The 14,867-nt window shown below is 34.1% G+C and overlaps 3 protein-coding genes across 5 annotated transcripts in view; 1 reads left to right on the plus strand and 2 right to left on the minus strand.

The window, feature by feature from the left end:
- On the plus strand, window positions 1-9,284 carry pllp (plasmolipin). Of its 2 annotated transcripts, XM_087292145.1 has the most exons (5): window positions 1-74; window positions 1,904-2,076; window positions 6,096-6,269; window positions 6,363-6,470; window positions 8,680-9,283. In XM_087292145.1, exons 2-5 carry the CDS (start codon window positions 1,945-1,947, stop codon window positions 8,785-8,787), a joined length of 522 nt encoding a protein of 173 aa, XP_087148271.1. In that variant the 5' UTR covers window positions 1-74; window positions 1,904-1,944; the 3' UTR covers window positions 8,788-9,283. The 2 variants fall into 2 exon arrangements, with proteins under 2 accessions (XP_087148271.1, NP_001116171.1); NM_001122699.1 differs by lacking the exon at window positions 1-74 and having other exon boundaries at window positions 1,845-2,076; window positions 8,680-9,284.
- dennd4a (DENN/MADD domain containing 4A) overlaps window positions 1-14,867 on the minus strand; it is a 343,904-nt gene that overhangs the window by 123,427 nt on the left and 205,610 nt on the right. The gene's annotated exons all lie outside the window — the stretch shown is intronic.
- arl2bp (ARF like GTPase 2 binding protein) overlaps window positions 9,271-14,867 on the minus strand; it is a 7,081-nt gene continuing 1,484 nt past the window's right edge. The window contains 7 exon segments of one of the 2 annotated variants that reach the window (NM_201001.2): window positions 9,713-10,162; window positions 10,278-10,374; window positions 11,890-11,975; window positions 12,063-12,169; window positions 13,381-13,442; window positions 13,540-13,609; window positions 13,874-13,951. In NM_201001.2, coding sequence (NP_957295.2) covers window positions 10,055-10,162; window positions 10,278-10,374; window positions 11,890-11,975; window positions 12,063-12,169; window positions 13,381-13,442; window positions 13,540-13,609; window positions 13,874-13,895 — 552 coding nt within the window. In that variant the 5' untranslated portion in view covers window positions 13,896-13,951 and the 3' untranslated portion in view covers window positions 9,713-10,054. 2 annotated transcript variants of the gene reach the window in all.

Consider the following 14,867-nt stretch of genomic DNA (forward strand, 5'->3'; position numbering starts at 1 on the left):
AAGGACATCACAACACATACAGTTTTACTACTGCTCGAGTCATTGATCGCAATGGAAAAATGACTGTTGTGCAGGTTAGTGAAGTATTCATGAGATTAAAAATAGTATTTTCAATTAGCCTATATAAAAGTGATTGGTTGAAAACAGTAGTCATGTACTGTTTTCCACTTTATAACGGCAAAGGTTATTAGCATTAGCGATAAGATGCTATTTTCTTTTGATTATTTCAGCTTTAAATAAATTCAACAACTAAAAATGTCTGTCTGCTCACAAAGGATGCATTATTTAAACAAAAATAGACTAAAACCATAGTACTGTAAAATAACTAGTTTTCTGTATGACTGCAAAAGTAGAGAGAAAGAAAAATATTGTTTATGAAAGTTAAACTGAATGCTTTTATGTTCGGGGTATTTTCAGCCTATTATCCTGCTAAATGTTACTTACCATCTTTGTGTTTATAAAAAAGGTCACTGCAGATCTTACACGGACAACAATTTCAAATATAATTTATAATTAGTTTTCTGTGTGAATATAGTTGAAAATACAGTCTTTTGTTATTTACAAACCTTCAGAAAAGCATCAACACAACGGTTTTAAGTGTTGCATAATCCTCCTGAGTATATTGCTGGTTTGCTTCTCTATTATAAGGATTTATTACCTTTAGTATTGGTTATTATCCATGTTGAAAAAATTTTCGTTTGTGAAACAGTTTAGTTTTAGGAGAATTGAAATTGTTTAAATATATTTGAAAATGTATCTATTTTGATCAAGTTGATGAGTTATTGATTATCAATTTTTTAAAGAAAAAGAATTCTGTCTTTTGTAGCGCTGCACAAGATGTCGTTTCTGCATCGATATTGCAATGTGATCAGTCACAATAGTCACATCGCAGGAAATATGCAATGTTGAGTTTGTATTATAATTTATCATCTGCATGTGTTTATGATGCCTGTGATTGTATAAGGATTTTAAAAGCATTCAGCTATTATACATTGTACCATTTGTGACCTTAACTACAATTAATTTCATTGAATTATTTTTATTATTCAGTTACTGTACTTGAATACTGTTAGACTCAGGAAACGAATAAAACACTTTATTTAAATTGTATCTTTTTCTTGATTGTGTTTTATAGATTGTTAAGCGTGAAAATACTCACAACACATGCAAACACAGAAATGCACTGCAAATAGCAAAGACCACAACAAAAATGTGTCAGTGGACCCGAAAATTGTTTAGATCATTCATTCGATTTTATGGAGACAATTTTACATTATATAATTTAATATAATTTAACATTATACATTTTTTCCAAATAGATATATGAAGTCATCTGGTGAAATTGTAATCATGTCGCAATACATATCATAAAATAAAAAATATTGCAATGTTAGATTTTTCCAATATCGCACAGCCCTTGTCTTTTGTAATGCGACTTTTAAATGTATTGTTTCATGAATGTTTTTTTAACATTGCAAATGATCATAGATGTGCAGCAAATTGGGGTTTGTTGAAATATAAATATACACGCTCATATTATTCAGTGCAACATTTTCTTGTCAATTTAATAATTATAAATAGGTTCATCCTCCTCTGACAATGAAAGAGAAGTTTTAAACCTTTAACCATCCTTTTAATTGTTTGATATCTTCCCGTTTTTAAAAGAGGAAGATATTATTACCTTAGTAACCTACAGTGCATGATCACACTGTGAATGTAGGTGTGTATGAGAGAGAGAGAGAGAGAGAGAGAGAGAGAGAGAGAGAGAGAGAGAGAGAGAGAGAGAGGGGGTAGGTGTGTGAAAGAGTGACAGAAACTTTTATCAGTACAGACTGAATTGCCAGGCAGTGACAGCACCTGCATGACCTGTTCCTGTTCTTGTGTCTCCACTTTCATTTTCTAGTGACATTTTCATAAAATCAACTTATTTTATACTGAGAAGAAATGGCGGATTTTCCTGGGAAGGTCAGCACTCAGACCAGCTCACAAGAGCCTCAGAGAAGTTTTGCAATCTCATCAAGTGTTGACATGGGTTTTATCAAGAGCATTCCTGGAATACTGCTTATAGCCGAGATCGTAAGTACTAAAAACTGTAAATTGATCTTTTTATTTAAAAGTCTCTTTTTTAGCGTATAGAAAACTATTTGCTTCTGCTGTCATAATATGACTTCAGTTTTCAAAAACAATCAAGCATTTATGAAACAGCAGGACTGTATAGGTGTTGGTTGATAAGAAACTAACCAGGGCAGTACTGTGGATTACGGTCATCATTGTTCTTACGGTTATGATATTATTTAAACAGTCCTGCATGTTTGTACAGGGTTACGTTTGTGTTAGGTGTGTTTCCACATTGAGCCTATTCATACAGTTAAAAGTAGATAAAGCAGCAGTCATATCAACATATTCATGTGTAAACTTATTTACTATTAATATATTTAAATGATTGATTTATTACAGTAAAGATCAGTCCTTATGATGTTTTCCCACTGGTCAATGCTTTACTAACACACTCCCATTAATGCAAACACAGTACATATGTAGCTGGCTTTAAAGCACTGTAAATATAAAAGAAATATAACCGAACTTCAGTGAATATTTGATCTGAGGTGTGTCTATGGAGTCAGAGACAGTTGTTATTTGGGGGTGTCTTGTGTCAGACACATGGCAGATATCTGAGACCTTTATCAGATGAATAATACATTGTGAACTTTTGAAATTCATTGTGCAAATGGATGCCACTAGCATTGTCTGTTCCTATGGGGAAAAAGGAAAAAAACGAACTCATCCTCAAGTAGTTCCAAAGTTTTTTATGCTGCTTGTTCAAGCTACTTATCTAATGTGCGTTGAACCAACACAATTCTTTAGTTTTGTATTTGGACAACTTAATTGTTTTAGGTTCAGTCCACTTACATTTGTAAAAACGATTAAGCTGACTTAATTTGTGTTGGGACATCATGTAGGAATCGTGTGCATGTTTTACATTGTAGAAGATAATTCAAAGAAAGCGAAAAACCAGTAACCACCGACATCCATTGTAGGAAAAACAAATAATATGAAGGTCAGAGGTTACCGCTTTCCAGCTTTCTTCAAAATATCTTATTTTGTGTTCAACAGAAGAAAGTCAAACAGGTTTGGAACAGGTGGAGGATGAGGGATGAGTAAATGATGACAGAATTTTCCAGTTTTGGGTGAACTGTCCCTTTAAAGGATTACTTTAAATTCATCAATTAAACCCCCAAATGACTTTTTCAAATTTGTATGACTTACTTTTATCCAACTGGTTGACATGGTGGCTCAGTTGTTAGCACTGTCGCCTCATGGCGAGAAGGTTGCTGCTTTGAGTCCCAGCTGGGTCAGTTGGCATTTTCTGTCAGGAGTTTGCAAGTTCTCCCTGTGCTTGTGTGGGTTTCCTCCGAATGCTCCAGTTTCCCCCACAAGTCCAAAGACATGATCTTTTAGTGAATTGAATAAACTAAATTGGCCATAGTGTCTGAATGAGTGTGTATGGGTGTTTCTCAGTACTGGCTTGCAGCTGGAAGGGTATCCACTGCGCAAAACATATGCTGGAATAGATGGTGGTATAACCGGCAACCCCTGATGAATAAAGAGACTAAGCCACAGGGAAAATGAATGAACAAAACCTTTTGTCCAAACATAGGAGTCAAAAGAGGATATTTCTAAAAACATCTCAGTATTTAGTTTTACTCTATAAAGCCAATGAGTTTCAAAGTTGTTTTTGACTCCACTGATGCAGAAAAATCTTGTGTGTCACACAAGCTTCACATGTTAAAATCACATGTGAAAAATGTGGTTTTGAAATATGTGAACAGCAGAAATGACTTATTACATCATACATAAGTACATGCTTTCAAAACTTAATATGTTGCTAAAAAAAAAAAAAACTTACCAGAATGACAACACTTAAGTTTGTATGATATAAGTTTAGTGTTATCTAGGGCATTACAACACCCCTAAAGGGATATAGTTCACTCATGAAAATTCTTTGATCATTTACTCATCCTCCACTTGTTTCAAACCTGTTTGTGCTTTTTTTTCTTCTGTTGAACTAAAATGAAGATATACTTAAGACTACTGGAAAGCAGCAGCCATTGATGTTCATAGTATATTCTGTTCTTGCTATGGATGTCAATTGCATTTTTTTCTTTAACATTCTTCAAAATATCAAATATCTTGTTTTGTGTTTACCAGAAGAAATTGATTGATAAAAGATTTGAACAACTTGAGTGTAATATATACATACACACAGAATTATTAGCCCCCCTTCAGTTTTTTTTTCTCAAATACTTCTCAAATGATGTTTAACAGAGCAAGGAAATTGTCACAGTATGTCTGATATTATTTTTTCTTCTGGAGAAAGTCTTATTTGTTTTATTTTGACTAGAATAAAAGCCGTTATTAATTTTTTAAATACCATTTTAAGGTCAAAATTATTAGCCCTTTAAGCTATATATTTTTTCAGTAGTCTACAGAACAAACCATCATTATACAATAACTTGCCTAATTACCCTAATCTGTCTAGTTTACCTAATTAACCTAGTTAAGCCTTTAAATGGTACTGTAAGCTGTATAGAATTCTTTTGAATAATATCTAATAAAATATTATTTACTGTCATCATTCATTTATTCATTTTTCTTTTTGGCTTAGTCCCTTTATTAATCCGGGGCCGCCACAGCGGAATGAACCACCAACTTATCCAGCACATGTTTTATGCAGCGAATGCCCTTCCAGCCGCAACCCATTTCTGGGAAACATCCATACACACTCTACTGTCATCATGACAAAGATAAAATAAATCAGTTATTAGAAATTAGTTATTAAAATTATTATGTTTATAAGTGTGTTGAAAAAAATCTTCTCTCCATTAAACAGAAATTGAGGAAAAATGTAAAGAGAATGGCTAATAATTCAAGGGGGCTAATAATTCTGGCTTTAACTGTATTTAAAACTTACATCTATTTTTCAGTTTCAATTTACTTTCACACATTTCAGTACTGCTACATTATGGATTTCTGCCTGAAAAACATGACATTATTTAGCTTTCTCTAGAAACCGAATAGTATACTGTATCACTGCAGTCTTTTCTTATAAAGAAGAGCACATTACGTAAAAAAGAATATTTGAAAAGATGACGTTATGGCAAATTTTAAAAAGTCATGGCGATTTTATGGAAAAACAAAAGTTATTGATTTGAAGCCTTTTTTGGGAAGCCACTTGTCTTTTGTGTTTCTTATTAAGATAACATTTACAAAAACATTTCAACAAGCATTTTTAAAATTATACAAGATTCTACTTCACATTTTAAGTCAATTTAATGTAGTGAAAAATAAAATGACATTGTGACTTTCAAAGTTCAGACAAAAGCAGTTTAAAATGCTACCAAATATCTTAAATTCAGCAGCAATTTTAATTTTAAAAAAGCAATTTCAGCATAGCAAAGTTTTATTGTTTATAATGTCGGATTCAAAGAACTTTGTTTAATCCAGGGCTGCCCAAACTTTTCAGTATGAAGGGCCAAAATCCAAATATTGAGAGCTGTGGGCTGAAAATAAATACCAAACTATATTACAATTAAAGTTGCCATACATCATTTTCTAATTTATTTCATAATATTTATAAATAGAAAGCATTATTTTGAATCACAATAACTAATGTAGTATGACATTTTATAACGTTACATTAAAAACAATCACATTTATAACAGCGTAGTTCAGTGCTGAGTACACTAGTCAAGAATCTGCCTTTTGCCTTTACAACAAAGTCTCTGCATTGTCCTCTATCCGTCAGGTGACAGTATGTACTTTTAAACTAAATATGACTCATTTCAGTTTTTTGTAACTTAACAATAAAACAAACCAAAAAAGGTTAAAAACAAAAATTGAAACGACAATCTTTAAACCATCCCAATCATTTCCCCCCTCTTCTCAGATGGGATGGTGGGCCAAATCAAAGGTTGCCATGGACCAAACTTGGCCTGTGGGCCCTAGTTTGGGCATCTCTGGTTTAATCATTTCATTCATCATATATCAGTATTGAGCAGCACAGTTGTATAATATGATCTCCATTATCTGTTAAGGTTGTTGGATTATTAGTGTGGACGCTGATTGCCAGTACTCCCCATTACTTGATACCTGCTTTAGGCTGGGTGTTGTTTGTGAGCATTACTCTGTGGCTTCTGAGCATTGCCCTGCTGGTTATCCTGTTGCTGAGTCTTCATCAGCGGTTACCCTCGGTGCCCTGGCCTTTGGTGGTGAGACTCTTTGACTATTCATGAAGGAGGGAACATTTCTATAACAAGATTTATTCATCAAATCTGGTTTATAATCCCTTTTCTCTCTTGTAGCTGTTGGTATTCTATTCTGTCGCAGCTCTTTTGTATCTCACTGCCTTTCTGGCTAATGCTGCAACTGTTCCTGGTGGGTATTACCAGGGTCATCTAGGAGCCTCTGCGGTGAGTGAAAACATCTACACATTCACATGAGCTACACTACACTATGAGTTGAAAGAGTTTAAAAATTAAGAAAGAGGTAAAAGAGTTTAAAATTAGGCAAAGCTTATCTGTGAAACACTCACTGATGATATCAGCATGACATCACACTGCGCACCCAGGTCAGGTAATTTAGTAAGAGCAGCGGACACACCCACACATACATACATATGAAAGACATAAGAATTTTTAGCCCCCCTTTGAATTTTTTCTTTTTTAAATCTTTTCCAAATTATATTTAACAGAGCAAGGACATGTTCACAGTATGTCTGATAATATTTTTCTTCTGGAGAAAGTCTTGTTTTTTTATTTCAGCTAGAATAAAAGCAGTTATTATAATTTTTTTAAAAACATTTTAAGGTCAAAATTATTAGCCCCCTTAAGCTATATATGTGGAGTTTAAGTCTACAGAACAAACCATCGTTATACAATAACTTACCTAATTACCCTAACCTGCCTAGTTAATCTAATTAACCTAGTTAAGCCTTTAAATGTCCCTTTAAGCTGTATAGAAGTGTCCTGAAAAATATCTAGTAAAATATTATTTACTTTCATGACGGCAAAGATTAAACAAAACAGTTATTAGAGATAAGTTTTTAAAACTATTATTTTTAGAAATTTGTTGAAAAAAATCAACATGGAGGCCAATAATTCTGACTTCAACTACATACATACATTCACATATAGAGCTATATAGCATTCCTAATAACATTTGTTTTCAAATAATATGTGTGTGCTCTGTGTATATTTATTTTGGATATATAAATACACACATGCATCCATATATTTAAGCAAATGTTTATATTTATGATATATGCATATGATATAAATTTAGATACCCATTTGACAAATTTTGTATAGATTTAATTAAAGTATGTGTTTGTGTCACATATAGATAATAAATATATAAAATACACACACATATTATGTCAAAATATCTTTTATTGTGGATGCAATTAATGTTATCTTGTGATAATCTTTGCCCAGCTGTAATATACACACACACACAGACACACACACACACACACATACATATACATATATACATTCATACAGATACATGCATATACATGTACACATTGTTCAAAATGTTAAATTTTTCAAATAATTTGCACAAGATGATTATATAGGTATTAGCATTCAAATCAATAAAAAAAAATTCTTGTGCACCAAATCAGCATGTTCAAATTTTTCTGAAGGATCATGTGACCGTGAAAGAAAAAAAATAGTCTAAAATGTATTATTTTACCTCAATAATATTTAATATGAAGTGTTACGGGGCACAGTGGGTAGCATAATCGCCTCACAGCAAAAAGGTTGCTGGTTCGAGCCCCGGCTGGGTTAGTTGGCATTTTTGTGTGAAGTTTGCATGTTCTCCCAAGTTTGTGTGAGTTTCCTACGGGTGCTCCGGTTTCCCTCACAGTCCAAAGAGATGAGCTATAGGAGAAATGAATAAGTAGTGTATGTCTGTGAAAGAGTGTGTATGGGTGTTTGCCAGTGTTGGATTGCTGCTGGAAGGGCATCCGCTTCGTAAAACATATGCGGGATAAATTGGTGGTTAATTCCGCTGTGGCGACCCCAGATTGATAAAGGGACTAAGCCGAAAAGGAATGAATAATATTTAATGTCATTTGATCAACACTTAAAAATCTAAAATTTTGAACATTATTATATAATACCAATTATATAATACAAAAAATTGATTGATGCATGTCGTTGTGACAAAGCATCTGAAAACTTCACCTGTATAAAGCATGCTTCCCCACTCGTATTACACAATGCAGTGTTTAGAGATCAAATAAAAGGCTTTTAGGAGCTTCTTACAATGTAAAACTGTCAAGCAAGTTGCAGAGCAAGGTATGTGTGTTTACAGGCCCATTAAAATCACTTAGGCCAAAGTCCAGTTTAAATTACCCATAAGCACATGACAAACTCCACCATAATGCACAACAGTAGAGGAGCGCAATCAACCTTTTATACCTCATCCATGTGTAAAGGTCAACTCCTTAGGTTTCTAAGTTAATACAACATCTTTAAATCAACATATAAAGTGGAAATTACAATTAAAGAACATCTCGTTTCAAAAATAACCTTCATCGTGAGGGTGGGTAATTAATAACTGAATTATCATTTTTGTGTAAACTACCCATTTAACATACATTTCTACTTACAGTTCTTTGGTATAGTGGAGACCCTGTTATACACAGCCAGCAGCTACTTTGCCTATTTGGGCTGGAGGGGTGAAGGGCAGAACGCAGCAGGGAGCACGGTGCCCGTGTAGAGCATCTCATCGTATGGATAACACTCACATTCTCTGTATGAGGACACTTGGAAGAGGATTATTACTCAGGTTATTGCTGAAACTCATCTTCGGTGATGTCTGACAGTCTTAATGGTGCAAAGCGTAATTGCTATGGTTTATAACATGGACACTGTGTACTGAGAGTCACCATCCTGCATATGCAGGGCTCAGATTTTATTTTTACATTTTTGTTTTTGTTTTTTTTTAAGAAAAAAATGAATTGTTCTATGCAAAAGGGATGCATTTGTTTAATCAGGAGTGACAGTGATATTCTATTTTAAATAAATGCGTCCTTGGTGAAATGAAAAGCATTTTAAAAAGCCCAAGTTTTTAAACAATATACTGTTTTTTTATACACACTGAACGACTTGAGAAAACATGTATTTAAGAGGTAAAGTTGTTGTCTTGGTGTAAATCTGCACTTGATGTATTTGATTGGAGCATAAACATATTTGGATATAATACGATTAAAGAACCACTGTATTTATTTCTTCAACTGACATGTTCAAATATGTCTATATATACAAATAGTAAACAAATATACACAATTTACGAAACATTCGTCTAGTCAGAACAACACAGTCTAGGAGGAGTGAAAAGGCTGAAATTTGCACTATTCAAAACAGGCTATTTTGAGTCATTCTGCTTCTCAGAACGTATAAGAGCAATCCAAAACTTGACTCAACATCATATTAAAAATCTATGAGATTATTTGCATTGTTATGGTTAAAATATAGATTTTTCAGATTTTTTTTTAACCTAGGGAAGCTTTGTGAATGAATAAAAGGGTCTTTAAAAACTGTCATCACATCAGGCACATTTTATAATACTTTCTACTGAAAAGCCCTTTATGGTTGTCAAGCGAAAGTCGTCATCTTTGTATACAATTATATATTAAACTGTGGGGTTCTTAATATGCAATAAAGTAGCAGCTTTACATGCACATCACCATATTCTTATTTTTGCTGCTCTGTAGGCCAAAAAGGCATGAATATTGAGTCCATCATAAGAATACTGCAAGAAGAATCATACAGGATAAGCTGACAGTTCACCTGACTGTGACGTTTAAACATTAACCTTAAACCAAACACAGATTCCCATTGGAGAGGTTACCATAACATGACTGTTTGTTTTGGGATGCATCAGAAAGGCTTGTTCAATAAATATTCATCTTTTTGTAAATAAGCGTCATCATTTGTGCCACTTAAACAAGTTCATTTACTTTAAATCTTCTGATTTTGCTGGCTCAGATGGACTGTGAGGCCATGCTGGGGGTCAAAGGTGAAGCCGAGGAAGAATTTAAAGACTTTACCACTAGTCCGGTGCTAAGATCCAATCCTCTGCCCTCCTTTTCCTATAAAAATAAGATTGAGTGAATGAGCTTCGGCCACACATTATGAGTAGGTTTATTACATCTCATAGTTTAAGGGGGGCGGGGGGCAAAGTTTCATTGTAGTAGGTTTACTTACAGCTCTGTAGTCAGTGAACATCTCTTTAAAGGCCATAAAATCAGTGAAAGTAAGCAGCATGTCAAGTATGTCACCTGAGACCTCATCTTTGTGCTGTCTATTCGAAAGAAGAAGGTTTACAAATTAACGAGGAACAGTAATGTAGGTCATCGGTATAGAATAACTCCATCTAGCGGTAGATTATTTGTATTACAAGAAGACGTTTAAAAAGCAGGTGTTTTCAAATTGGGGTCAGCAAGATAAAGAAAATTGGCCCATTGAAACCCAAACATTACAAACCCAAATATCTGAGTGCCATAGTTTTATACATGTCAATAAATATTAGAACATTTTTAAATGAACATTAACCATTCCTCACTAAATATTGCCAATACACACTCTATACTCTATATACACTTTATTAGGTACACCTGTCCAACTGCCTGTTAAGATTGGAAAAAGGTTGCCTGGTCTGATGAGTCGATTTCTGCTGTGACATTAGGATTGTAGGGATTTGGTGTAAACAACATGAAAGCATGGATCCATCCTGCCTTTTATCAACGGTTCAGGCTAGTGATGGTGGTGGTGTAATGGTGTGGGGGATATTTTGAGGGCACACTCTGGGCCCGTTAGTACCAACTGAACACTGTGTCAACGCCACTGCCTACCTGAGTATTGTTGCTGACCATGTCCATCTCTTTATGACTCCAATGTACCAATCTTCTCATGATAGCTACTTCCAACAGGATAATGCGCCATGTCATAAAGGGTGAATTATCTCAGACTGATTTGTTGAAGATGACAATGAGTTCACTGTACTCAAATGACCCCTACAGTCACCAGATCTCAATCCAAGAGAGCACCATTGGGATGTGGTGGAATGGGAGATTTGCATCATGGACGTGCATCCGACAAATCTGCAGCAACTGCGTGATGCTAACATGTCAATATGGACCAGAATCTCTGAAAAATATTTTCAGTACCTTGTTGAATCTATGCAACGAAGGATTAAGGCAGTTCTGAAGGCAAAAGTTGGTCCAAACCAGTACAGGTAAGGTGTACCTAATAAAGTGTCTGGTGAGTATTTTGGTGCATTTAAACAAAATGCAGTTTTGTTTTACAGTTAGATCCATTCCATTAAAAGTGTGGTCACCTAACATAGTAAGAAATAATAAGGTTATATATTTAAAAACTACAAACTTTTTTGAATGTTTCTCTTGGTTTTTCCTGTTTAAAATATTATTTAATATTTTCTCCCAACATAGTAATTTGAGTCTACTATTTGTTGGACTGTGATCTTAGTTTTTTTTTTTTGTTAGATTAGTTCAAGATTTGGATTTAGTACTGGCTAATTAATGTTTATACATAAACATATGATTGTAAAGCATGATATAGAAAATATTAATTTAAAAGAGAGATCTGTGAGGGGTGTACTTGTTTATGCTGGGCACTGTATATAATATTTAAATACAAATATATAGCTGCCTTTGAATAAGAAGGCTAGGATATTGTCTATTGTTTACTGTTTATAACTGTTTTTGTACCTTTAACAGTGAGCATATATGATAATAAAATACTAAATACACTAGCCAACACTAATGTCTAGAAAAGCAGATAAAGGTGTAAGACGTACTTAAGTGAATGGGTGAAGGCATCCATGTTGAACCCAGGAATTCGTTCCACCAACTGCTGTTCCAGATGCTTCTCTAGGATTTCAATCTAACAGAATTTTATAAAAGAGTTTATTAAAATCTCAAGAAGAGCCATAAATTAGTGAAAAAAACAAATAAATTAGGTACCACATACATATTCGTTAAAAATGGGTGTATAGCTGAGCTTGTTCTCCTCTGAGTCATCAAACTCAAGGTAATATTTCTCCATAAAAGACTGTTGAAGATGCTGGAACTCATCCTCTGTAAGAAAAATTGGATAAGTAATTAACAATTCATTCGCGTTGTTTAAATGACAACATTTTTATTCGAAACGGCAGAAATGCATTCAGAATAAAACTAAAATCATAATTTACTTAAACACTATAAGTTGCAAATCCAAAGCTGTATGTACTCTGGCCAGTAAGAATTGGTTTGTTTTATAAAATCATTTGCACAATTTACTTCCAAGCTCAGTTCACAATGTTTTTAATTTCGCTAACACAACCGATGTATCCGTCATGACAGCCAGGTCACGATCGGCCTGAGATTTCTGTTTTTCCGCACCTGTTCTACGAGCTCTAGTGAAAAACTCACACTGCAAGATGTTTGGACATACTTAGAGTGTCAATTTCGATCGGAGTTGGTTAAGTTTACAAGGGTATTATAACTTTATTGGTGAGCGGATTGTTAGAGCGAATCAACCAGCCATCCTCGTCAAAGCCACATGGCTTCTCTTGCACAATTTACTAATTAGTTCACCTGTACTAATTAAATGATGCCCACAAATTAAGAGATTAGTTCCCACGACTATAAATTGTACAATAAAAACAATAATTGAACTGCTTTGTTTTCTTGTTTTAACAACAACAAAATAACTACACAGTAAAAAGTGCTGAATTCCACACAATGGAACACAAATTGATTAAGTTAAAGTAATCATTATTACAAATTTATGTGGCTTAAATATAAAACAATTAAGTTGTACCCAAAAAACTTAAGAATTGTGTTGTTTCAACTCAACAAGCAATTTGAACAAGCAACAATCTAACTAATTATTGTAAATGTTTATACTGTGCTCGGTTTTTCCAAGAAAACTAATAAAACTTGCTGACATTATTAGCAAGTCGTGGAATCAATGCTGTTCCCTAGGTTTAATTACAATAAAAAACTATTTCAATCAATGTTGCACATTGAATGAGAAAACGAATCAGTTTTTACTTAAAATGAGGGAGTGATTAAGAAATTAAACACTCATTAGTATGAATTTGTTCCTTCATGTCATATGTAAATCGATGTACAAACCATAAGAAATAAAACTGCATTTTGGATATTAGAAATTACTTAAGAACATTTCCAATCATTACTAAGTGGCACACTTTTTTTTTTCACAGATTATGTAAGAATCACCCTTGTTTCAGATTATTTCTAATAGATTATGAGATGATTTAATATAGTAATTAATAGATGAATACCCATTATAATGTCCTCGATGTTCCCAATTACTATGTCAAATTCTGCATCAGCATCTGATGATCTGGAGAGAGAAAATATTATGATTAATAAATTAAAAAGAGTGTAAATTTGACAGAGCTGTACATTTTAAATTTAAGAAAACGAACTATATAACTCACTTTGAAACAGAAAAGTCCTCTTCATCCAAGCTCTGCATGTCAACCATGTTCTCGTTGCCGCCCAGCAGATCTGGGTTTTGTAGAAAAGTGAGATAAAATAATGTAAATAAACATTTTATAAGCAACAGCCACAATTTTAAATACTCGTTGAAAAGACCGAGAAACTACTCGGGCAGATTTGATAACGCTAGCTAGTAGTAGTGCAGGTGCACGGCTGTCGCATGGGAGCGAGCTTTAAACAGCGCGTGATCATGCGGCTGGTTTTGCGGCCTGTGAGCTAGGGTAGATTATTTTTAATTCGAGAGTTTGTGACTATTTTAAAATATTTAATTACCCGACTCTCGAGCATCCATCATTAATCGCCCGACGTCCTTCCTGAAGTCGCTGCTGCCACGGCAACAAGAGCACGCGTACATGCTTAAAACGCGTCCGGTTGAAACAAGTCTCATTTCATTTGGTTCCGCTTGTTTGAGTCTTAGAGCTACACGACAACAGACAGACAGAAGGATCGTTAAAACTATCGTTTTAATGACGTTAGCTGGCAAGTGTTTAAAGTTTACAAAAGTAAATAATTTGACAGAATTATATAATGAGGCACCACACAGAAAATAAATCAAATTTGTTGTGGTTTTAAAGGGATAGTTCACCCAAAAATGAAAATTTACGTATTTGCTAATTCTTTATTTGTTACACACTTTTATAAGTTCCTTTCCTCAGTTAAACGCAAAATCAAAATTTTTGATCAAAATCTTAAGCTAGAAAGAAAGCTGAAAACATGAAAACATTGACTTTCATGGCAAGAAAAACAAATGCTGTGATGGTCAATGGTTATCGTTACATGTTTTCAGTATTTTTCAAAATATCTTTTGTGTTTTAAACAGGTAAAGGGTGATTAAATTCATTTATTCATTCTTTTTTTTTTTGGCTTAGTCTCTTTATTAATCTAGGATCGCCACAGCGGATTATGCAGCAGATGCCCTTCCAACTGTAACCCATCTCTGGGAAACCTACATACACTCATTCACACGCATTCACTATGGACAATTTAGCCGACCCAATTCACTTGTACCCCATGTTTTTGGTCTGTGGGGAAAAAACCCACGCAAATGCAGGGAAAACATGCAAACTCCACCCAGAAACGCCAACTGACCCAGCCGAGGCTCGAACCAGCAACCTTCTTGCAGTGAGGCGACAGCACTACCTACCGGTGAGTAAATTGTGACAGATTATTCTGTTTTGGGTAAACTATCCCTTTAAAACTTACTTGCTTTTTATTAATGCATATTGATGGTGTCTATTAATTTAATTTACCATATTGTACAGTCTAT

This window comes from Danio rerio, chromosome 18 (genome assembly GCF_052040795.2).
Source record: "Danio rerio strain M-AB ecotype USA chromosome 18, GRCz13ab, whole genome shotgun sequence".
NCBI classification, from domain to species: Eukaryota; Metazoa; Chordata; class Actinopteri; order Cypriniformes; family Danionidae; genus Danio; species Danio rerio.